The 26,489-nt window shown below is 41.8% G+C and overlaps 1 protein-coding gene across 1 annotated transcript in view; it reads right to left on the minus strand.

The window, feature by feature from the left end:
• The window catches only part of LRP5 (LDL receptor related protein 5), a 132,612-nt gene that overhangs the window by 4,421 nt on the left and 101,702 nt on the right, over window positions 1-26,489 (minus strand). Inside the window, exons 10-15 of the mRNA XM_019547272.1 lie at window positions 20,001-20,210; window positions 17,104-17,229; window positions 13,185-13,421; window positions 12,547-12,657; window positions 7,710-7,946; window positions 1,833-1,972 (exon numbers count right to left, since the gene is read on the minus strand). Of these exons, the coding sequence (XP_019402817.1) occupies window positions 1,833-1,972; window positions 7,710-7,946; window positions 12,547-12,657; window positions 13,185-13,421; window positions 17,104-17,229; window positions 20,001-20,210 (1,061 nt within the window). The remainder of the gene's footprint in view (window positions 1-1,832; window positions 1,973-7,709; window positions 7,947-12,546; window positions 12,658-13,184; window positions 13,422-17,103; window positions 17,230-20,000; window positions 20,211-26,489) is intronic.

A 26,489-nucleotide genomic window follows, 5' to 3' on the forward strand; every position in this document is an offset into this window, starting at 1 on the left:
CCTGTGTGCATTAGGGATCTCTGATCAGTCTCAAGCCAGCAGGAGCAGGCTCGGGTTGTAGCCTTTCCCAGTCCAGGCCCTCCTGAGCTGTGCTCCTGCTGGAAACAGAGGCTCAGGGGACAGTTCCACCTGGATCAGAAAGGCTACAGCCTGAGCCAGCTTCTGCCTGCTGTAGGCCGATTGCAGAGCCCTGTTGCAGGAGGAGTGACAGGCATGTGGGGCAGTTGTATATCTGGAGGCAGCAGCACCTGGTTGTAAAGCACTGAAGCCAGTTGAGGCAGCACCAACAGTGCTGGAAGAGTGCCTGGAAAGGTTGAGAACTAATTAATTAAATGATTGAAGTGATCCTTTTTACAAGTAGGTGACCAGTTCACCAGTTTCTGGCATGAAACCATCCAGCTAATTCTGTCCTCCACCATTAACTAATTAAAAGGATTGGTAAGCTGGAGTTCCAGATATCAATAAAACTCTTGAATGACTCCTTCATGGCTAAGTGAGCAAGCAACCAGGAAAGGAAAGCAAGCCCAAGTTTCCCGTAAAGCAGGAACCACTAGACATTTCATAGTTGTTTGCACAATTCCCTTTCTCCACCTTTACATTCTTTAAAATTAAGAAACAAGTTTACAGTTGCTGTTGGACAAAGAAAACAAACAAGCTCTCAAATGCTTTTTTTGATTTACAACATGTTGACTGTTTAAATGTAAACACAACTGCATGCATACCTACATACTCATTTGGCTCCCAACATAATTACTTCTGTCAAAGCAACTAACGCTAAAAGTAGTTGGTACTGAAAGCTCACATTAATGGAGAAATCAAACGCTTGCAATGCTTAGGGGAAGAAAAATGACTGTATAGTAAGATGCCAGCAAAAATTATCCTCCCTCCTCTCACATACCACCAATGTTCCTTTTTCTATCAGTTTTTATCATGGATTTCCTCATTTTTATTTCCTTGAGGGGTACTTTTTCATTTAAAGAAATCTGGTTCAGGGACTAAGAATCTGTCATTTTCCCATGGGTAAGTCAAATAAATCCAAAAATTAAGAGTAAACCCATTGCTGAAAAGCCAGCATTTAAAACTTGGTATCATACTCTGGTATTTGTTTTTCCAGTGTTTGCATTTGATTTTCTGAATCGAAGCACAACTTGTTGGATAAAGAGCAAGCCAAGCTTATTTTTTAAGCATTTTCTCCAGCCCCTGTTGCGTCTTGTTTGTTTTTTTGCTCCTGTGTGTGCTTGCTGAATTATGCAGTGCCAAATACCATCAGGCCAACGACATCAGAGTTCACAAGGGACAGATGAAGAGATATTTGCAAGGAGCCAGGGCGCAAGAATAAAAATGGACTGGAATGTCCTTGAAGAGCATCCCTTTAATAACAAAATATTTAAAAAATTACAGGAAGGGGGACACACACAATGGAATAAATTAACTAACTTTCTCTAAATTCAGTGGACACTGTGTTAAGCCTTCAGGTGCTAGAAATCTTGGGCTGGCAAGGACCTCAAGAAATCTTCCACCCCCCTGGCATTAAGGCAGGATAAAGCATTGACTACCCTTGTCAGAGGTTTAATCTGCTGTTAAAAACCTGCACTGAAGAAGATTCTAAAACATCCCTATTCAGCGTGTTCCAGTATTTAGCTATCTTCATAGTTATAAAGTTTTACCTAAGATCCAACCTAAATCTATGCTGCAAATTAAGCTCATTTCTGTTTGTCCTTTCCCTAAACAACAAGAACAGTCTTTACTAGTGCTACTCTAGTAGTACAAATTTTAATTTGTCCACTGATGGCTACAAATGAGAAGGTGTCATGTACCTTTTTAAGACTTACCTGTGGGTAGAAAGTGGCTTTCGTGCTCGATGAACTACTAGAAGAGGCTCCAGTAACATGGTTTCGGTCATAAAGAGGGGCACCGCTACTTCCTCCCATGAGGCTCATGGAGCTAATCATAGACTTGCCACAAGAGATACCTGCATGGAAGCAGAACAAGACTAGGAATCAAAATTAGGGAACCATGCTATGATCTGCAGTAGCACAACTAAGACAGGGCTGGGGGTAAGCAAGGTACCAGTCCCAGGCACTGACTTGAAGGGGGCTTTAGTATGACCTCTTCCTACTCTGAGGGGACCTTACCATGGGACAGACGGCCCTGTGCCTAATGGAAGGAGTGAATGAGGCACCAGAAGCATCCCTTGGGGAGTCCACACCACTGCCTGTCTCTTAGCCGCAGCAGCCCAAGTCCACACTACTACAACAGCAGCCGCCACCCAAGTAAGGAGGGCTGGGGCAGATTGGACTCCACTCCCCCTCTCCTCTCCAGTGGCTGGCAAAATTCCCCTCCTCCCCAGATGCTGAAAGAGCCTTATGCCTCTGCTGAACTATCCTTGTAACACACAATTGGAATCTCAACTCGTGCAGATCAACATACAGAAGATATGTTCAACATCCTCATTCTTTGTGAAGGATGTCTTAATAGGGAAAGTGACTGAGTTTCAGAGTATTAAGAACTAAACCTTTCTTTGCTATTAGCAACATCCCGTTATATCTTTTTTCAAGAATTTGCATGGATTATTTGGTTTGGGATCCTCTATTTCCTATGAAAATTAAAGGAAACTGCCATGCCACAATCCAAAGTAACAGTTTTAGCATATATAACGACTCACAACTGCCCTGAGCTAGGGCAGAAAGGATTCCCTAAGGGCTGGGCAATAAAGCCATCTCATTAAAATTGGTCAAGGATTTTGCATGGTTTCTGAGCAAAAGTAGGGTCTTTGATGATTAATTCATGTTTTGAAAAGTACTTGCTTTTTATGCAGAGAATTTCGTTGTTTTGGAGGGGAAAAAAGCTCAATTCTCCTCCTCTCCCCATTTTTTAAAAACAGAACAGGATGAACCCGCCCCCCCACATTTTTGTCATGAAAATATTGATGAAAGATAAGGTTTCCTTTTTAAAAAAAAATTAAAATTGTCAAAAGTCTGTGGGAAATCACCCCACTTTCTAACCCAGCTCTAGTCTTTATATGTACACAGATAAGATAATGTATCATACATTCATTGTGACAACAGAGCTATCAGCTTGTTCCCATAAGACTTTTTATTAGTTAGGAAAATATCTGGGTTGGACGTTAGTTCAGAAGTTTTTGTAATGCATTTTTTACTGATTCTAAACCTGGTGTTTCATTTCTGATAACACAACCTATACAGTTTATATTATTTTTACAATCAACCGCAACAAATAGCATGTATCTGCTCCTAGCCTTATGGCCCCTACAGTTTCTTCTTTCTCCAGAGTTTCAACAGCTAAAGGCAGGTTCTCACCTGTTATAAACTGTTACAGTACCACACAAAGCTGTGAGAATTTCTGTTGGCTGAGAATGGACCCCTTGATGTGTATGACTACAAACAGACATCACATTTGTCCTGGGAGAAGCCATTTTCTCCCAGGATGAAGTGCTATCATTCACACAGTCATGTTTGGTGTCCCAGAACAAATCCTAAAATAGGTTCATGGGATAAAAAATGCTAAATGTTTGTCCTAAGACATTGTAAAGTGCATTTGAACAGTTGTCTTAGGATAGTATAATTGAATCAATAGCAGAAGAATGATAGTACATTCAGGTGCTCATTAAACCCTGATCAGAAGGACGATATGTGTACATGCTAATCCTGGAATTTTTCTGTATGAACACAGGCACAACTTTTTCCAGGACCAATGCAAAGTCTGTTCCTGGCCTAAGTGACAACACAACTCCAGTCTCCTGTACTGAAATACAGGAAGTTAAAACTAAGACCTGGTATTATTTTAACAATTTTAAGTATAAAACTACTGGAGATAAATATTAATCTTAATTTTAAAATGCACCTGAAATGGGTGCATGTGAAATGGACACAAATGAAAGCCACCACAGCAAAGGTTTCACCTGAGTTTCCTCATCTCTTAGTTCCCTACCCAAAACTTCTTAATGTTAGTAACTTAAAAATATTTACTACAAGCAGCAACACCACAATGCCAGGTTGCTTACAAGGCTGATTGCCTTCCAGAGGCTAGGGATTAGTAGTAGGCAATGACATCTGTCTCTCACGAGACAACAGAATTATGCTGAGTGAGACATCAACTCGCTGAGTGTAACCTTGCTTGAAAGACAAAGCAACACTGGGGTGACCAGGGTGCAGAAGCCTGGGCAGTGTGTATGAAGACACTCAGCTGCCTATACAGCAGTGTCCCCTTCAGTCTTGCTGGTGTAATCCAAAGGGAAAACCAGTGCGTTTGGCCCTAGCTTGGTCCCAGGAAGTGTCGGAGCAAAGGAGATCATCCATTTGTCCATCTATCAGGGCTCCGCCCCTAGACTGGTTGCTGACTAAGGTTAGGGAGCCCAGTGTACCCTATCATGGAGTGGATTTCAGTTCCACAAGTTTTTGACAATAGTTCCTCTGCCAGGACTAATTATAGTAATCTGATAAAGTGCTCTTTTGCACAAAGCCATTGGCACCTACAGGCTGTCAGGTTATTTTTCTACCGCCCACTACTTGGCAGTAAAAGTCACAGGTAGTTCTGTCTAATGTAGGTTATGGTAGCAAGTGCGCCTGATCTCACCTGCATTAGCACCAGTACAGTGCTCTTAATTCCCTGAGAGTGAGGCTTTGGTATGTATTTAACTAGCTGTGTGTGTCCTTGCTGATGTCCTTATTGGTTCTGAGACATCAGTACATTAACAACATGACCTGGTATGCTTCGCTTCCTAAGAGCTTGGAGAACTCTTCTTTAAATTGCTGGTAAATCTCCACATCCTACCTTTTAAATTCTGAAATTCCATCATAGTAACAATGCGTAAATATGGGAGGAAGGGAAGCTATCCAACAGTTTCCACATTTATGGCTATGGGAAAGCCATAGCTAGCACATCTTAACGTATGAGACAAAACCACACTTCTTAAGTGGACTTTAGATTTATCCTGTATCTAATCTCCAGCTGTTAAGAAAAACAGATGCTTCAGACACACAGCAGGGGCATGGCTTGGTTGCACCTGAACCAGAAAATGACCATATATTTTGCTTTTTACTGGTAAGGTACACAAGAAACTCTATTATTTGGCTCCCTGAATAATTTAAGGGAATCCCTCTTCTCAGAGTTTGCTTCACACTGCTACCCTGTAAAATCTATATTTTAAAATATTAACTACTATTTATTTTAAAACAGATTTAACTTAACTTTTTAGTGTAATGCTTGTGGGAAGTTTACAAGCTGTAATTTGTTGCCTGAGTCCACGCATATACCTTTATGTCCTATATCCTTGTGGTCATAGCACTGAGTACCTTAGAAACATCAACTGATTTATCCTGTGAATTCCTCTGTGAGGTAGGGAAGAATCCTGCTTTACAGATGGGGGAACTAAAGCACAGGGAGATAAAGAGAACTGCCTGAGGTCATGCAGGAAGTCTATGGTGGGGACAGGCACTGAAACTAGGGGATCTGTTTTCATTGCAAAGTAGCCCAGGTGCCAATTACCTCAGGCCAGCCTGGATAGGGCAGCCACACTGACAAGTCAGACCCAAGCTACTGTGTCATCATGGTGCTACACAAATCTGTGTGTGTTGTTGGGATTTTTGCACATAAGTTACATTTTTTACATATACATATACAGTTGTGGCATATTTCACATTCGTTGTGCTGTAGTAAGATGACTGTTCTACTCTTCCCCAGAGAACTGTAGGAGAACCTTTCTGTCCCAGGCACAGGGGGTGAGCTCCTGAGATGCACTGGTGGCCTACTGAGATTCACTGCTTTAGCTTGCATCCATACTGCAAAGTGGGAGGCTCTCTAACCCATGCTCCCAGATGGGCCAGCTACTCTGGGTCTGAAGAACCAAAATCAGGTAAAAACATTATGAGTGCAGCTGGGAGGAGTGATGGGGCAACATCTAGGCCACCCCATGAGAGGAGGTTTGCAGGGGAGGTGCAAAGCATCCTGGGACTCTGAGGGACTGTGAGTTGATTTGAATCTAGAGAGGATCTGGGACAGGTTCAATAAGCTGATTTAACCTAAATCAGTTCAGTCTGATACTGCACCCGTCCAGGTTTATCTTGAACCAGTTTTGGCCATTTTGAAAGCGATCTGTGTGCACTAAACTCCTGGGCTAGGGAAGACATTGCACATAAACCAACTTAAGTGATCAGAAATGAGTTGAAACTTGTAACAGAACAGATGTTCAGTGTGCATAAACCAGTTTGAAAATGGCTGAAACTGGTTTGAGATAAACCTGGTTGAATGTAGTATTAGACTTAACTGATTTGGGTTAAAATGGTTTATACAAAGGCCCCCAGACTCCCCCACCGTGCTCTCTGGGCTGGGTGGGGCTCTCTGCTCTAATGCAGAGCTCACCCCTCCCTTCTGTTCCCTTACTTTAGCTCTGGCAGAGACTGCAGGCACAGCAGGGTCTGCCTGGCTTCCCCCTGCCCTACCCCCACCCCCCATTTTCCACAGCACAGACCCCAGACCCATGGACCCTAGGCATGTAGTATGCTAACTAATGCCAAAAGGTATCTGTGTGTGTGTGTCTTCTATTACACTGGGACAGGCAGACAGACCAGTGACCCACTTAGGGCTTTTTGGAGCTAATCAGCAGGTCAGCTGGTAAGCTGTTTAAGAAGAGTTTGAACTAATGGAAAGAGACTATTGTTTTGCTGGCCCCCTGCTGGCTTGCTCGCTGTCAGTTTCCTGCAGACAGCATAAAGAAGCAGGGAGAGAGAGACTGAAAAGCTCCATATCATCAACAGATGCAATGCACTGCATACTTCCCCCTTGCCTCAGAGTGCTAGCAGGGGGCTGGGTCTGGTAACACTCCCACCCCTTGAGCAGCCAGTGGGGAAAAGCCCGGGATGGTGCAGGTAGACCTTCCTAATCAAAGCATCCCATGGGGCCTGGCCATGTCCCTCTCAGCTCAGCAGTGTGCAAGGGAAGGGAGGGCTGTTCTAGTGCCTCCGGGCTTCTAGCCTGAGCCACTGCAGGCATATGCCTGAATTTCCTCACTCCAGAGAGAATGTTTGTCCAGTTACAAACCAGTTCAGTCTAGCCAGATTACACTAACCTGCAAAGACTGAATCAATTCAGGCTCAAGCTTTTTGAATGTCTGTCCCTAGCTCTGTTGTGTTCCAGATTTGAATTGGTTTCTGATCACTTATACTGTTTTATATGTAATTTCTGTCCCTAGCCCTTAGCAAGAACCTGAGTAACTGCAGTAACGACATACACATGATGTCTTAGCACAGTTCTTATTAGATTTCTGTCAAAAGTTTTTAAATCTTAAAACCATAAGACCCTCCTCTGTCTTCTACTTCTAGTGAATAAGGCTAGTCTGCAGAGAATTCCAAGGTGAAAAGTGCTATATCTATGTAACAGGGCTTATTTATACAACACCAGAATAGGTATAAAGGGGGGCACTTTCAAAATGTCTGAGGTGCAGACTCACACACAGGTGTCAGCTCAGCTCTGTAAGGTGACAATGAGATGATCCTATTTGCCTAAAAACTTCTGAAAACCTGGACCAAGAGGCCATTATATGCCAAAGTCAGACTGAAAGTTAATGGATTCACCAGCATCTAACTTGCTTTTCTGCCCCTGAAATTCTACCCCTCAATTAGTACCCTATGAAAATAAAATCCAAGTAATACAATAGTACTGATTAGATGCAGGGTCCTTACCATCCTTACCAGTAAAAGTGCCATGCTGAGAACTCCCTGGAGCTATAAAATTAAGAGGGACGTGGGGGGTACCACTGACATATTCATGTGGAAAAGGTCCATTGGGTCCAGCATAGCGCTGACATACTACTCTCTGGCAAACGAAATACATTCCTCCCATGACAAAAAGGGACAGTATGATACCAATCACAGGTCCAATAGCACTACTGTGAGGCTGAGGCTCATCTGCAGGTGGCTTATTTTTTTCTGCAAAGGGTTGGGGAAGGAGAGAGAGAAAGAAAGAAAAGCATTGAATTGATGTATTTGATGCTATTCAGGAGTCAAATAGAAGTATCTTATGAACATTTACCCAGCAAACTGCATTAATATTGTACATTAAACACTCTTATACACACAAAGTGTTCCCTGGGCCTCTTATATACCTCCTCTTCCTACTACATACATGGACTGTAGTGTTATCAGGTTCCTTTCACCAATTCAGCCATGCTTTGCCAATGTAACCACCTGTATTGGAACTTCTTCTAACACTTTACATTTCTTAGCAGCTGGAAACAACTGCCATAAAATAGAAGCAGGCTAAGAAGAGTTTCTTATTCCCTAAAGATAAGGAATTTTCCTCTGAAAACTATGCAGGTCCAAGATTCAGGAAGCATCAATGAGTCAACATTTAGTTCTGCATCAGTGACAGGGTTCAGTTCTGATCATTCAGGAGTGATTAGGGTCAGAAATAACTTTAGTAAGTTCTAAAAGAATTTCCATGGGTGGGGTAGGTCTCGAAACCTAACCTGGCAATTACATTTGTGCCAATTCAACCGTCACACAATATTTTGTACTTTTGGGGGAAATGAAAGTGTTCTGAGAATCTTAAGTGAAAAGGGCAAAAAGCAAAGTCCTGGTATTGCTCTCTTTCACACAAGCATACATATAAATACAAGAACTCAAAACTCAGCCAAAGCCATTGAGTTTCACATGAGCCTGGACCAAACTATGAACCCCTTCACTGAACACATGAGGAATGAAGGGGCTTGCTTAACTTTCATAGCCAGGTTGTGATAATTTTCTTTAGTGGGTCTGTGATATTTAAATGGCTGCAGATGACTTCTGAGGAAAAATGAAAAGTGACTGGAATTTTATAAGGATCTGTCATGACATTTAAAAAGAACATTTCTGTCTGAACACTGTATTGTATTGTAATTATGTTATATTATATTAGAATATGCATTTGCCTATTAGTAATGAAAGAAACATCCTGAGGTCACTAAAGCCTGAAAGTTTTAGGGGAAAAATATTTTTCCAGTTTGTTTATTCTGTGCCTGTGAAAACATTTGAGGTTGCTGACTCCACTTTCATGTGGTCCCCTTGCTTATTAAACTAAAATGAAACCATTTACAAAAAATAGAAAAATAAAACTGTGAACCCACAAAGATGTCCCTGTCACAGGGGTATCCTTATGATCACTTTTAACCTAGTTTTTAAACTGAATGAACTTTGAGATCCCTGTATCCCTTTAAAAAATGGAGCACGCTGCTCCAACAGCAGTGAAATAAACTTTTTAAACTAGGAAAAGTGAGCTGCCAAAAATATCTTCCTGTAGTGTTTACAATGTATCTACTGGCATGATCAAGCCTTGCATGCCCAAAGATTACATCTGCTTTGGAGCTACACACACACCTGTGGCCTGAGCGAATGGTCCCACTCAGAATGGGCACCTCCTTTGTAAAAGAAAAAACAGGATGTATTGCAGCACATTTGAAAATGAAGTAGTGCACACTGGGCCCTGCAGTTACCATAGGCTCTATCAGAACCATATGAAGGAGGCTAGCCAGAGGACTGTACTACAGAACCTGGCTCTTCATTGGGCAACCTTAAGGTAAGAAAGAGAACATCGGGTAAACTGTGCTATGTGACAAGAGAAGAAAGCTTTCAAGACTACTTATCTTCAGTCCTTTATTTTTTATATAAATGCTGGGTGTCATTCCAATGTTTATTTCACTGGAGATTCAAATCATTAGCAGAACAGAATCCAACTACATCCATACGCCAATACACATTTGACTAGCCAGGAAAATGAATCCATTGTAGTGACTTCGACAGACATTTTATATGATAATATATGTTATGTTGGAAGAAAGTATCCTTGAAGGGCAAGAAGCAGTAAGATGTTACTAACCTATTTATTTACCAAATTTTGAGAATTATGCCCATCACATTCACTGATGAACCCTTTCATTACTGGATGGCGAATGGGACCTGCTGGGTGGCTATATACATGTTACTTTAATTTTCTGTTGGTTCATAGCTTCATAGAATAAGTCCAAAATCAAACAAAACAAGCTTTATTGGAAGCAGCAGCATGTTACTTGAACCCAGCTCTGCAGCATCTGTAAAGACTGGGCGCTTCAGTGGGGCTTTTTGGCACTTTTAGCTAAAGCTGATTCAATCATCTATTAGATAAAAACACCAACAAAACTCCACTAAAGTGCCCAATCTTTACAGACACTGCAGAGCCAGGTTGAAGTAATGTACTACCTCTTCTAGGCATGCATGGGGCATGGTGCAGGACTGTACTGAGCTTAAAAGAAAGCACTATTTGTTTTTTTAATTCTGCAAGCACCCCTCTAGTCCAGTGGTGTTCAACCTTTTTTTAATTTGTGGACCTGCTTTGGAAATTTCAAATGGAGATGCAGAGTCCTCTGAATTGTAAGTGTGGGTATTAACATACTTTTGATTGATCATCGTCATCTTTCACAGCCCCCTTAGACACAGTCTTCAGACCCCTAGGGGTCTGCAGACCATAGGTTGAAAACCACCACTCTCCATGGGTTTCAGAGCAAAAGTAAGTCACAAGAATATATGAAAAGGTCACGAACGAATTTAAAAAATGGATCAACAAACTTTAAAAATGGATTCTCTTTTTAAGGAGAAACACATGGGAAACCATGACTTTTCCCTTGCAGTTTGTCAGAATTCTGCCATTCAAGGGGCTGCTTGGGGCCCCCCCTTCCCTTACACACCCATCACCTACCCCACACACTGTGGGGCTGGGGGCAGCAGGTTGGGAATGAAGGGCACTGAATAGGGACTGGCCATCAATGCTTACAAATGGGTCCTGGTTCAAAAAAAGGTTGAGAACCACTGCATATACATGACACTGGTTAGAGGACTCCCTTGGATTACTTTTTGCTTGAAAACTAGAGCATCTTTTAGAAAAAACACTCAATCTTGAAATGAAATTTCTTATGATGTAGAGTCCACCGCAACTCTTGATAAGTCACTCCAATGCTTAATTAACCTTGAACAGCTGTGAGTTTATACAGCCTCTTCTAAAATCAAATGAATCCATAGGATTACACATGTTCACTTCCGACCTCTAAAGAATAATTCTCACTTTTATTTTGCGGGAAAAGTGGATTTTTCCTGTATTTTTTTTTCTTTTTTGCATTTAAGTTCTTTCATACATAATAACTTGGCATATATAAAGTGAAAGATCTCCTGTGGTGTGTCATGGACGGATCACACACAAAACCACCTGGGAGTTAATTAGGCTGAGCAGGGCCAGCCCTTCACCAACAGGTTAACTGGAAAAGTTCCACAATTTCAGGGTCTTCAGGAACTCCAACTGAATGCCCCTGCTGACACAGTTTATCTGCAGTGCTCAAACATCAAAGGGCATGACCATCCCCTTTCCTGTTATTTAGGGACCCTCGCAAAGCCCTACACTGGACATTTGAATACCAGGAAGGAACTGTTCAACTACTGTTGAGTAGCTGCCAGGTGACTATGGAGCATGCCTTTGGGCACCTCAGTGCATGGAGGAGGGCACTGGGTGGGGGGCGTGTTAGACATCACTGTGCAGAAGGCCAGCACCAAGACTTCTATCCCAAAAGCAGCACTTTAAAAGCAGCAGCTATAACATTCAGCTAAATGCATCCTCTTTTGTTAGCTGCAGCAACTCCTCTTACCTCATACCCCACTATCTATGAGTGTTATGAGCTTGACATCCAGATGCCAGGGACACAAAGGATAAAACTGTGGGCAGGACAGAATCTGCATCATGACTTTTATCCATCTCAAAGCACTTCACAAAATAGTAGAGCAAACAGTGCTAAGGGCAAAACAGGGCACTCAGCACAGGTACAGCTGTGATTCGTATACAGTTTTGGTCATCAGAATTTAGGATTGTTTTAAGTAGAAACATCAACGTCCCTCTTATGTTCTCACCCCTTACCTGCGCTGTACAGAATGCAGCTTTCTGTACTCACGGCAATTCCATGACATAATTAAACTGGAGCTTGTTTTTGTAACATAGATGGTGCCAAGCAGGGGCAGATCTGGCAAGGGAGTGGGGAGGAAGGCATGTAGCCACACCCCCTTTGTCTGTGCAGTGAACTAGTGAACTCTCAGTGACCACCAGCTCACCAGTGTGCCTCCAGGGTCTTGAAGTTGAACAGTGCTGTTGCTCACCCACCCCACCCTTTTTTGCCCCTCGGATCCCAGAGCAGCAGCTTCAGCAAGATGTTGCACCAACGTGGGGGCTGAGGACTCCGTGTTTGCACTTACGTTAGCTTGTTTTAAAGTTCATACTACCACACCTGCACTCGTATTTGTTACCCATGTTAGCTAGAATAAAACTAGCCTACCCAGGTTACAACCACACCTGCATTGTTGTAGACTGTGTCCTAAGAAAGGGCAAGACTAAGTTTAGTGGCAAGATATGGTTAAGTCAGTCCACCTTAGCCTCAAGGTCATCCAAACACATTAGTCTATACATTTCAAACCAAGGCAGGAATGCAACATGTGCTGCCTGAATGCAGTCCATTTTAATTTCAAAGAAAAGACCTCTCACCACACATGAGCTCATCAGAACCATCAATGCAATCTGGAAAGGAGTCACACTGCTGTTTTCTGAGGATGCACTGACCGCTGGCACATCGAAACTGATTTGGAAGACAGATTGCTGGAAGAGAAAAAGCAGGGGTTAAATCACCACATGTAATCCTCAGTCCAAATCTAATTATAACGTGAAGCATTTAAATGTTTTCAAAAATCCAAAGTTTTAATAATGGTCAGCAAGGCACAAATAATTTCAACAGTGTATAATTCTGGCATGCACACATAGCAGAAGCAGAGAAGTGGTGAAAAATCAAGGAAGGAAGGGCAGCCCACCAAAATTAATTGCAGGTCTCAGTTATTCCAGGTCTGCAGTAAACTTGCTTTTATACCTTTTCTTTTTACATTTACATTCTAATATGAACTGCATTTCCTGCCTCCCACTAACCTTATAATTAGCACAATTAATGCAAACATGGAAATTTCTGCTGTGAAGCATGGGATCCAGAAACAGAGAGAGAAGGGCAGAATCACAGGATACTTTCAGTTTCATACAATTCATTTTTAACATATTTTTGTTTCAGAGCAAAAAAGCTCTTAAATGCAGGGCGGATGTCTGTGTTAGAGCTAGGTGCTGTGGACACTGAATCTTACTATCGCAATCTGCCTCATCGGATTTATCTTGGCAGTCAATTTCTCCATTACATCGCAAGCGGGCATCGATGCACTGCCCTTTCTCACACTGAAACTGGGCTGCGGAGCAGATGGGACAGCTATCTTCATCACTCTGATCATCACATTCTGGAAAGCCATCACACCGCCATGCCATTGGGATACAGTCAATCTCACCAGTTGCACAGGTAAACTGATCTGGGGAACAAGTTGGAGGTTCTGGAGAAAAAAAAACAGATCACACATGCACTCACTTATCTGAGTCCAGAGAACCAAATAAAAAAAAAGGTGGGGGGGAAGGGGATGGAGGTGCATTTTATTTTTCTTTTTACAGAAAAGTGTATGGAAAAGTACATGTTTAGGCTGAAATTCCTTTGTGAAAATGACAAGATTCCAGCAAGGGGAAAATGTACCCTTTTGCTTGGCAAATGAATTCTTACCATCCTGACATCAGTACAGTATGTTGACAGGGGAAAACAGGGCATAATCCAGGTCTCTGATTACTGTGGCTTTAGCAACTACCTCAACAAAGAGTTTATTTTATGGATTAAATTTAAACAATTACTGAAAGTATCAGTGTCTACTTGCAAAGCATGAATTGCTAGTTTCACATAACTCTAATCCTTAAATTGTACTATTTTAGAACATTTCTGATCATAGTTTAAAATAATCTTTATAATAAAGCTGGCAGTCAGGGTTCACCAGTAACTACTTAACCTGAACCCTGCAAAACCCCTGCTTATACAGAGTAACTTGTGCTCTCCTCCTCTAGTGGCCAGTCTACATCCAGAAGACTGACGCATCTACAATCTTTTAACTAAGGCCATCAAGACACATAGGCAATCCCACCACTGTTGCTCCTGAGGCACTGTATTAAGAAGCTGCTGCCATCTCATAAAGGGTTGCAAATATCAAGTTATCAAGTGGCACAACAAAAGCCACTTCCTGCCCAGTGATGGTGCCCGGTTAAGAGTGTTCACGAAAGAAAACACCCCTAGGATCTTAACCAGTGAAGTTACATGCTACTCACGACCATGAAGAGTCTGTCTCTTTAGTCATGGTAATCACCTGCTGTGGCAAAGCAACTAGAAAACATTCCAGATGAGAAGAAAGGGAAAGATTCCCATCAACTTAAAACAGGCCCAGAGTAATTAAGGATATTAGTGATCACTACCCCTTTGCTACTGCACTGATATTCCCAGTTATTGTTTTAATAACTGAGTAAAACAACTGGTTTAAAGAGCTGCAGTACATAATTACACTTCACATCTATTATGGAGAATATATAAAACATAAGTGGTAATAGCATACTGAAAATTGATGACTATGAGGATTTTAACAAAGCTTCATTTTTTGAGGATGAAGAGGTAACAAACAAAAACAAAACAATAATCGTAGGTTAATAAAGGAACTCCTTTGAGTAATGATCTTGTTAATTGGCCTGTTGGGTAACAAACATGGTATAATATGGAATTCTCTGCCCGTGGCCAGCATCAGCAAAACTTTCCTTTTGGTGACAAATGGACCAATAATAAAGAGGAGGCCATTCTCTCATGATGTTGGTACAGCTTTTTAAAGGTCCAGCTCTCTGTGCCATGTGATTACACGAAAGCCTGTACTTCCATTAAAAATAAAGTTGCTACCCTTTGAGCAAAGAAGAAAAGCTTGAAAATGAGATTCAAGTGTAACCTGAAATCTCAAAGAAACCAAAAGGCAAAGAAATGGGAATATGTAATCAGTTCTAAAAAAAACTCTTGATTTTTGAACTAAATCGGGATTTTTGATTGCTTTGGGTTGGAATACCAAGTACTTCAAAGGTAAACAATGAAATGGCAGGGGCAGATAAATTAAGAGGCCATATACACAAATAATCTGGAGACAGCAGGCATTAAACTCTGACTCAGGTTTCCTCTGCAGACAAAATATTTACAGGCAATAAAAACTACAAGAATTGATTGCCCTCACTTTGTGAGCTGCATTTAACATTATGCCACATTACGCTGAACAGATACTTTTTCACCTAAAATTTGTCAATGCCTGTGGGACTATGTGGGCAGACCTTTTGCACCCCAGTGTCATCAGGCTACTGTTAAACAATGGCTCTGGGTTACTACTGCTGCAGACAGGATATGTTAAAAAAATCTTATCAGGCTTAGCATATAATTAGGTTAAAATGAATGAAGACAAAAAGGGAGGCCTTGAATTTTCAGATTTATAGCAGCAGATAATGAAGCAGTGGGAGGTAAGAATCTTTCACTGGCAATGTCTTCCAACAGCAATGTACTGAGAAACATGAGGAGATTGATTTATTTTTCTCCTAAAGAAGTAACCGCTACTACCCTGAAACCACAGAGCATGTTGTGGTCATGGGAAAGAAAACAGTTTATAACAGAAATGACCATCCCAAGGGAGGTCAGAGTTCAACCAGCACATGAAATCTTAGAGAAATGCATATATTTAAAAAAAAATCTTGAGAGCAGCAAAGAAGCCAAAATGTTGAAGATGCAATACTTCTCCAAAAAAACAAAGGCCTTATTTTATTCTCTAATTAAGTATGATGCTAAAAGCACTCAATTCCTGAAATTATGAAAGATTTGGTAAAGGGTACCTGTTCATCTGGGTGTTGCTGAAATGGTCTCGATTTTCAAGAGCATGTCCAAATCACGTTCCCAAACAGCTTTGTTTGAGAGCATGCAAAATGCTGCATTGTGATCTTATTATCTGTGTTAGGACTTTTTCAGTGCTAGGCCATGATGATGTGATGCAACATTGTCACTTGGTGTCAGACACCACTTCCAGAGGACAATCCTCAAATGTACTATATCAGACAAACTTAAACAAGTGTCAATGCCAGAACTAAAGGTTCTACGACCAGGCAGAAGCATTTTGGTTGAGAGATGGAAAGCAGAACATGGCCCGTGGAGAGACCAAAGGCCAAATTTTGGTCAGAGATAAACACACAATGCATATACCAGCGCTCAACTTGGCCTACTCTGCAGAAAGGTACAGACGTCATGAGGATAGTTTTATCCTAGAGCACGGGATCCCAGCTTGGGTATCAAACTCACTTGTCCTCCTCAGACCTAGTAGCAGGATGAGCAAAGGATCAGGGGTTAACGCAGCCATTGCTCTCTCTCCTGCCACCAATATGCATGCCTATTTTGGCTCCATAATGGAAATCTGATGGCAGGCCCTGTCCCTGCTTACTCTGCTTCTGAATTTCTCACCCTTCTAAGAACCTGTAGGCTCCCTGGGCCATGTCTGACATCCCTGTCTTAGAGATCCCTTCAACTAAGGAGAGGGAAGGATAAAATATGCTTCTGAATGGTGAAATCGTAAAAAGAAACCCAGCAAATGAGCTGCCAACTTAATAATTTGGCAGGCAGGCAACTAGGGGAGCTCTTGTGTTTTCCTTGTTCCCTCTCTTTTTTCTTGAATTCCTGATGATAGGGAGAACCAAATCAAAGTAGCTCTCAATTCTCATACTCCATTCTCACACAAGTGTATTACCTGTTGACCCAGAGGGAAGCTCACAGAGAACTTCCCCCAAAAGACCTACCTTTAGAACCAAAACAGTCTTAACAAAATATCCAGGTAAAAGTTACAAATACATACACAGTTTGATTGAAAATAATCACAAACACCCAATATTGGCTCTCCTGTTCTCCCATTGACTTCATTTACTTTCATAAAAGCAGAGTAAGCTTTTGAAAACCTCATCTTTTTAAACCACAGACAGTTAATGACTTAGGTTTTCTTTAACTTAACAACACTGAGATCTATGACACCTTTGAGCCTAGGTCTATCATTGTGGAGCCTGGACCTAGAAGTTCCACAAATCTCTTTATGCAACTAACTGCCTTGTATAACCTCCATGCCCCATCTAATACAGCCCACTTACCTCCACATGTTAAGAGGTTCTGTAGAAGTACAAGGTGCACTGGGCACGAGCATCTTGGAGTTCCATCCCCTTTTGCAATGCAGATGTGTGAACACCCACCATTGTCCCGGGAGCAGGGGTGTGCAGCTGTATAAACAACATACAGAAGGGAATATTGTACACTGTAAATACACCATGATGTTCAGTTAGTGCAAAGGCAGCAACTGCTTCTGTGAGGAACCACCACATTTCACTAGAAATGAATGCAGTAAATAAATGACTTCCAAGGTCAATGCGCAAGTTCATTTACAGTCTCACTAAGACTAGACTGCTCCTGAACAATGTGACACATGGATTTTTAAAGTATTGCTTAGATGCATTTGGAAATTCAGGTGCAGAAAAACCTTAACATGCTTCTTCGAAAAGAGTATATTTAAGGAACGGGTAGACTTCACATCTGCTTTTTGAAGCTAACTAGATGTCAAAAAGAACTTATACTGCTTTAAAAACAAACAAACAAACAAACAACTCATGAGCTGCCTAGTTCTTTTACTCTCAAAGAACTTAATTACTTATAAAACTGCAGTATGCACACAGAAGCAGGCCATGATTTAAAAGAACAGGAGATTAGTTTTCAGAGGGCAGAGGACTGGAGGTACTGGGCTTAAATTGCTACAAATGAGATTTAGATTAGATATAAGGAAGAATTTTTTAGAGTGGTTAAGGCACTGGAACAGATTACCTGTGGAAGTTATGGAATCTTTGTCATTGGTAGGTTTTAAAGAGAAGGTTAGGTAAATATTAGTCTAGGGTGGTTTACACAGGGATCATCTTGATTTGAGCAGGGAGTCTGGACTAAATGACCTCTTGAGGTCCCTCCTGGCCCTATTTTTCTATGATTTTAGGACTATAATTAGGTGTTTCCATCAGTAGTCAGATTCTCAAAAGTACTGAGCACCCAACAACTCTCAGCTGAAGCAACAAAATATACAGGACTTAGGGTGCAGAAGAATCAGAGATACGGTGATGTAAAGTTATCGGTCCAGGATGCTAGAAATGAGCAAAAAACCTGCCTCCTGTTTCCTAATCCAAAGCCCTACCTGCTAGATAACACTGTTTCCTGTGTGCGTCGATATGCTTTGCTGGACTGGAACCCATCTCATTTCTGAAGACACAGAAGGAAACATTCTTTGATACTAATGAACAGAGATGTTTACTTGGGAGGAGCCATGTAGAAACAGCTCTGTGCCAGACATGCTCTCCATTTGTGTTATCAGTCATTTAAGCACAGAAATCTGCCTTCACCTTTAAAAATATGCCATTATTATATCTGGTTTCAAGATGCCCCTGGATTTAGCATGCAGTGTTAAAAGAGTAAGAGAAAATTTATTTAGAAAAATTGTTTTGTTGTAAATGAGATTCACATTTAAAAACATCAGCTTCAGATTTCAGCCCTGAAGGGTTGTTCCTTTCAAGTATGACTCAAAGTAGAGAGCAGGATCCACACCATAAATAAAATAAATCATGTTTTTCCCTATTCATGGTTTAGCTCAGTAGTGCCCAACCTTTTTGGGCTTCAAGCAGATGAGCGATGCATGGTTAGTCTGTGGGCCAAATCTGGTGCTAGGGATTGGTCTGTGGGCCCAATCCACAACAGGGTCAGCACACAGGTGTGATCTGGCACACAGCCCCAGCCCTGGCCCCATGTGCCAGCTTGATCCAATGCATGCAGCGTGGAAATTTGGCAGTAGAGGAGCAGCGGTAGCAAACTTTTGGACCTCCAAAGTTTTGGTGGCAGGGAAGCAATGACCTCCAAAACCTTTGGACCTGTGGGGAGTACTGCAGACCATATGACACAGCTCTGCTGGCTGGATCTGGTCATGGGACAGAGATTGAGTACCACCAGGTTACCCTATGAAATCATTCCCTAATTGTTTGAATAGTGCTCAGAGTACAAAAAGGAAAAAAAACTCCTTTGCAGTGCTGTACTGATGGGGCATTTGAAACATGTTGGGCCAAACAGAAGGCGTCTCTTCCCATCCTTACAGTTCCCCAGTACTACCAGCAGCAGCTAAGAGGAACTCACACAAGTTACTGCCTAGTAGTTTAAATCCAGGCCTTTTCTAGTTTGTAAAGTTGCTGATTGAGAAACACAGACATAATGTGCAGCTATTTTTCTTATGGCTGAGTCCTGTCATCCACTGGGGATGACATCTTCCACCATGGCATATCAGCTCATACATTTGCAGAGGTGATTGGCTAGTGTAGCTGACTTCTGTATATCATATATCTAGTTTTTGGTCATAGATATCTAAGCAGCTTCTGGAGCAAATTATGCACTGTGCATGTGGGTACAGAACAGACTGCTCTCTTTTAGGAAACCAGCAGGCTAGCTGTATAATAACACCATTGTTCTGTACAGGGACAACTCATGACAGGAATGAGAAGAGGTTTACATGATATTTTCTTCTGGGAGGGTCCCAATCCTGCAAAGTGATAAGCACTCTAGTGTGCTCCAGCTAAACACTTGTTTGTAGTCACTGGGACTGCTCATATATTCAATGCCAGCATGCTTAGTGCTTTACAGGATCAAGCCCTACCCACAGTAGTTTTTCAGGACAGGGATCTGTCTTCAGTTTTGAGGATACCTTGGGTGTTTTGGGTGTTAAATAAAGTCAAGATTGTTCATTAAGAAAAACATTTTTTCTTGGCTTTCAGCAGTCTCTGTTTGTTTGTTTTTTTAAAAAAAGCAAAACCAAGAACTCCATGTGGTCTCTTTAGGGTGAATATCAGGGTTTACCGCAAGCTGGAGACTGAAGGATCAAAAAATGCACACGCTGGGATATATGCTGAGCACTTGATTTAGAAGTTTAAAGAGAAACCAGTATCAGCATAACCAGGAGCTGACATAAACTTACAAAATTCTTCCATATCGAGCTCTTCCACAGCATGAATGCCTGTTAGGTGAGCAATTCGGCCTTGGATCCGCGTCCTCCTGGATCCATTTGTTTTCTCAACTCTCTCAATCATCTGCTGCTGGCGATCAATCCAGTACAAGTGATTCCCCAAAACAGTCAGGCCCATTGGCTGCAGGATGTTGGAGTCCTCCAGGGTCACACGGTTCGCTCCTGCCACCATCAAAAGCAAATGTCCAGTTTTTACAACAGCCAACTTGTTTACATCTCTTCCACTGCCCCCCACATGCCCTCTGCCGCCACCCCTTTTTCCAAAACACACTTTATACCTGAATGGAGTGACCATCAGGAATGCATTTTGGAGTTTTAAATTCATATTTCTGATCCAGTACAACTGGAAATGTTTGCATGGGCCACAACAAAAAATACCTCCCTCAGGCATTCCCAGGTAAACTCAGCTCTCAGACCTACATGTGTATAATATAAATTGCCACTGGAAACCATCTGTTGGCAGTAGAGGGCAGGATTGTCCCCTAAAAGATTAGGTCTTTAAGGAGATATTTCTTGAGAAAGGCTTTCATGCTCTTTCATACACTTATTGGGTGTTCTAATAAAGATCTGCATATGAGAACTTTAGTGATGCTGGTCATAAAAATTTAAAAGCTGACAACTCAGTATCACAGAGATGAGGGCTATATAAAAACCTTAAATAAATATGGTATATACACACATAAAAACCTAAGTTATGAATGCAACTGAAATTGCAAGGTTAACTATGTAAAAGTTTGGTAATGTTGGCATTTTTGTGGCCTCAGTCACCTTAATTTGCCTGCTTTGTGTGCATGCATGATCACAGACTAATCATGTGCTGCTTCTTTCCCCTGCCTCATTTGCTTTAGAAAGTGGAGAGCGTGTGGAGTCCTGCCCAGAAGACTGTAGGTGGAGAAAGCACAGGTGCTGTCTATTGGTATGGATTATTTTCCAGTAAAAATTCCCTGTAGCACCAAACAGCTGCTCCTATATCCTACTTTCCTTCTTACACTGGTTGCCACAAGTGGCTTTCCTCATCTCACCCATCAGATGCCCAACAAGCAAGAGGCAAAGCAAGCTCTGTTCTGTTTTCTGCTACAGGACTGAAAACTGAAGCACTGAAGCGTCTAGCTGGAGATGGCAGCCTCAGGAACAAAGTGAAGAGAAGGGGTAGGATGGGGTGAGTAGCTGGTTTATTCAGAACGCAGATTTGCCATTGAAAAAAATAAAGGGTGAAAAATGGTGAAGGCAGAAGAACAGAAAGTGGGGATGGGAGACAGTATGAGTGATGGTGGGGCCATGGAGTGTAAATTAGCTTGGAGGAATGGGAGGAGGGTAGAAAGGAGGGAGAAGTAAGGTCTATGAAAGGACAGAGATGCGGAGGCAATGCAGAAGGGCAAGAGATGAAGCAATCCTGAGGAAGACGAAAGGAAATGAATGCAAGGAATATAGCAAAAAAGGAAGAAGAAATGAAGTGAACATTGATGTAAGGAATGTAGCAAACAATATGGAAATGGAAGAAAAAAGCATGAGATACAGCACTTTTCCTGTTTATCTTAAGTCAATGCAACCCAAGTACAGCTGGTTTATTGGGGGGGGCAGGGAGGGTAGAGGGAGGGGAGCAGGAAACCAGGTACATCAACATATGGAACCTGGCTTATATAAATCTGTCTGCAAATTATCGCCCATGCTAGGATGGCTGACAAGATGTCAGCAGGTCCCTGTATGCTGCAGAAGCTATGCAATGCTGTTCTGGAGAGTTTGTTAAATACAGAAAGATGACAGGCACATCTCACTTAGCTGGGGTACCACCTGGACACTCTCTCAGATTTTGGGAGTACTGGGCAAATTCCATCACCAGGGCAGTCTGAGGTCCCTGAGGCATCTCCTATTTGACATGGAGACTTTCCAATAGCATGTCACCACTTTCAAATAAGCCTCCACATTCAGTCGCTGCTCAAAATAGCAGTGAACAGATTAACATATAACCTATTCCTCTTTGGACTGCTAATTCATTTCTCTCTTTCCAAATTGTCCATTTTGGTATGTATCATCATAAAGAAGGGAGCTAAGAAGATGCTAAAAGCACACAACAGTTCTCTGCTTCCATTTGATAGAAGACAACAAAAAAAGGCAAAATCATGCTTTGCTTTTGGTTGACAGCTTTTGGCCAAGTAGAGACATAAAATTTCTACAGGGCGAGTTGCTGCTTTTCCAGAAGAAACCATGAGCATACAGACATTCAGGATTTTTCTCCCAGAGCAAAAAAAGCTACTCCAGGAAAAAAAATAACCTGGGAACAACCAGGGTTAACTGGCTCCCAGGAGAGTTTCTCGTGGGAGAGCAAAGTTTTGTATATGTACCTTCTGAAAGAAATTGCAGCACAGTCCTCTGGCATCCCAGTCTGCTTTGCTCCCAGCCTTTCCACCATGGGTCCAGGGAGACAGTGTGCCACTCAGGCTGGTGCAGCCCTACAGGGAGCCCTCTTCACCCACATTGTGCTGCAGGGGAATACAGTCTCTAAGGTAGTCTGGGTCAGCCAATCTAGGCAGTCCTGAGCACTGCTGTCATCTGTGGCTAAGCAGACCACAGCACCTGCAGTGCACCCTGAGATGTGTATGTAGGGGTCTGCTGGCTGTGTAATGGCTTAGCATTCAAACATCTGTTCAGGTAAGTTTCTCCATCAGGAAAACAAACCCTAAAGAATTCTCTTGAATTATGTGAACTAATGTACACAGCCCAAGGTTACCAAACATCAGTAAATTTACAGACAGACAGTAAAAAAAATTCAGGCTAAGAATGGCTGCCAGTAAATTCTGTTAAAAAATTTTAATCATCAGTAAAATCATGGGACAGGGAGGGTGGGCAAGAATGCAGGATGAGCTAGGGGTGGACAGCATGGTGCAGGTGAGGGCATCAGGGTGAGTAGGAGACCCCTGATGAGGTTGGGTCGGGGGTAGGAAAGAACAGGGGAGGGAGTGTCACTCAGAACAGTGTAAAACCAGAGCTACAGTTAAGCAGAGTTTGCCAACCCAAGGAAAAAATTACTTCAAAATGTTACTGACAACCAAACTTTTTTGCTTGTTTACTATGATTGATGTTAAAGCCTTAAACTTGAACCCAACTTGAACTAACTGGGGCCAGGCAGCAAGGTTTTCTCTACATTATGTAAAAAACATCAGGAAAAACATCTGCTAGTAAAAATGTTTGGCTGTCAATAAGAAGTTTGCAAACGGTCAGTAAAGAAGTGTATTGGGTTGGCAACCCTGAGACAGCTTTTGTCTCCAGTTAAGCTTTTTTCTTCATGTTACAAATCATCTATATTATGACAATGCATAAAGACCCCCACCAGGATTGGAAGATGTCCCACAAAAAACAGCACAAGTTGGCAACTCCTGCCTTGATGAACCAACAGTTTCAACACAGAAAAGAGAGTGAAGAAGGGGAAACATTCTTAATTCAGAATCAGCATAAAAATCCAGGCATTTTATTTCAGTAGGACAGATGCACGATGCTCTGTGTTTCAAGAACTTAACATGAAATTCAGATTTTTAAACCAATGTTTACTACCACTTAAGAATGAGCTTCAAAACTGCTACTTAGTAAGCTCACCAATTAATTTGACCAAGCAGTACAGACCAAGATCAGGGCCTATTGCGTGGTTTCATACCAGCAAACTGTAATTAAGAGCTCATCCCACTGGAGTTGAATGACATAATACTAAGCTGTCTTTGTCTAACCAGTCAGATACTGTTTGGCATAATGTTAGTTTAAGCCACTCAACACTAAAATTCCATATTGTAAATCTTGATTGTAAGCTCTTTGGGGCAATGAGAGTCACCTCTTCTACAACTGTAGAGTGCCTATAATGAGGGAAGACAAGTTCCACATTCACACTGATGTAGATGTATAAAAAAAACTGACCACATTATAACCAACAATTATACCGCTCCTTCTCTCTTGCCCAATCACCCAAGGAACTGAAATTTGGTGTTTAGAAAAAAAAAGGGATGTAAATTAAAGTGGTATTTTCTTCTAAACAAAACAAACAAAAAAAGCTCAGTTCAACTACTGTTCAAAACACTTTGGGATTATATACAAAATCAGATTAAATGAAAATGTGTTTTTGGCTGCTTTTATCTTTAATTGATGACAGTTCAATAGCACATATAACAACAGGGCTGGTGACTTTTTATAAAAGGTGTTTATAAGTTACAATTTTGTTTGTTCTTGGAAAAGGAGAGACACCTCAAACTATTGTTATGCCACAGAAGCCACATTCAGACAATTCCTGCTTGTGCATACCAGACATATTCTGCAAAAAAAAGAAAAAAATGGAAATAAAAGCAGAACTCAGTCGTACTGATGCCCCACAACTGAATTACAGAACAATGATAACTTGGCTCTTCTCAATCTGGCATTTAAAATTGTTTTGTATGACCACAGAATAAGATGACAGAATCAAGATTCATGAGTAGAAATGTTACTCAGCCCCAGGTTCAACTAGTTTGCTGCATAAATTACTTAGAACTCAGCTGCACATGAAAATATAGCAGTTTTTTTCAATTACAGCTGCTCTTAAATGGGTTCAGAAGATTATTACATCTATTGACATTTATGGTACTGCCAAAAGAAGCCATGCACAATATATACAGATGAAATAAAAGACAAATGAATGGGGGTCAAAGATTTTCACACTATTTGAAATTAGTTCATAAACTAATTCTGAAGAATTGATCACATTCCCTTTAAAAAAAAACCCCCAATAAATGTGACATTTTTTATCTTGAAGTGGTACAGGCTTCACATCAGTACCTCCTCCTCACTCTTTCCACAAACCAATGACTGCCATGGCTGTGGTCTGTATAAGTGCCAAAGCTAATGTCTTAGCACGAAAGCTGGTAGGGCATTCTCTCCCAGTGCCAAAGGCTTTCCTTTGCCCAGATCTAATGCACCCTCTCCAGAGATCCATCTTTTCTCTTCCATGCCTGGGAAGGGCTCAGTGGTGATGGTGAAGTACTTGTTTAGCGAATGTGTGAAGGAAGTGGATAAAAAAGGTTATTTCACTAATTACGGTAGGTTATTTGATTTGGAGTAGTTGACAACTCTTGTTATTAATTAGTATATTTTTAAGAGTGTCAGAGGGCACCTAGATGATTGAATGGCAGCTTCTGAGTTTTAGTTTAGGAAAAAAATCTGAATGAAGTAAGGACTTTACTCCTACAAATAGAGGTTGTTTTCTGGTTAACTAATAAAGATAATGAAAAACATGTTACAAGTAAAAGAACCATCTAATTTCCGTAGTAATTAAATACTTTGATTTCCCCTATGAAATAGATGTGTAATCTTTTGAAGGTGGAAATTAAAATGTACATGAAAGAGAATGTTAAGCATGAAGGACAAATAATCCCTCTATTTAAGCATTCATCAAACCCAAAATAGAAGCTCTGATCTCAACAATTTTATAAATTTCAGTTACCTAAATTTAAAAAAAATATTTCTATTCACTTAGCAGTGACCTGAAGATGTTTACCAGGCCTTACAGGATTCCACAATCATCAATAGCTCAGGCTGGGAAAGAGCTTACTTGCTTATGAAAATGCAAATCCTGTAGACAAGATGGTGGGTCTATCACAGGAGCGGGCAAAATACAGCCTGCAGGCTGGATCCGGCCCACGAGACAATTTCATCCAGCCCGCAGGCACCCACAAACTAATTGTACTCTATTCAGCCCATGTACCTCACTCCTACCCTTGTGTGGGGAAGGGCTAGGCCAAGCCAGCACACAGCTTCCTGGTCGGGCTGCTGCTGCCACTGCTGCAGCCGCCAGGGGATCTGCTTAGCTTCCCTGAAGCCCTGTGGTTCCTCCTCATCTCCCTACAGCAGCATGTGCTCCAGGCAGCAGGTAGGGAAGCAGCAGCTGGGCAGAAGCACAGGGCTGGTGGAAGCTTCTGGCAGAGTCCTGAGACCTGCAAAGCAGGGGGCAGAGAAGACGGCCAGCTCAATTGTGTGGGGCTTCCCTCGGTGGTGCACAAATACTGGGAGCTGCATGTGCGCCTCAGGGAGCCCCACGAGACAGAGGTGGGTCAGCTTGGCTGTGTTCCTTGTCACATGCCACCGGGTGACAGCAACTGTGTGGGCGACGAGCGCCTGCCACTTCGTGACAAGGGCTGTGCACCATGGGGAGAAGTGTGGGGGGGGGTTCCCACCCCCCCCATCCTCCCTCACATCCCACAAACTCCATACATCCACACCTGGATCCCTTAACCCCCTACATATATACCCCCTCAACATACCCTATGCCCCCCATACCCCATCATATACACGCACCCATCCCCAACCAGCCTCCACATACAATATACAAGAATAAGACTTTATTTTTGAGTTATTATGCAGTCACCTCTATATACAGTATGCAAACACAAATAGTGACAGAAGTTTTTTTGTAATAAAGTTAAAATA

This window comes from Crocodylus porosus, unplaced genomic scaffold (assembly GCF_001723895.1).
Source record: "Crocodylus porosus isolate Cpor-Errol unplaced genomic scaffold, CroPor_comp1, whole genome shotgun sequence".
In the NCBI taxonomy this organism is placed as follows: domain Eukaryota; kingdom Metazoa; phylum Chordata; order Crocodylia; family Crocodylidae; genus Crocodylus; species Crocodylus porosus.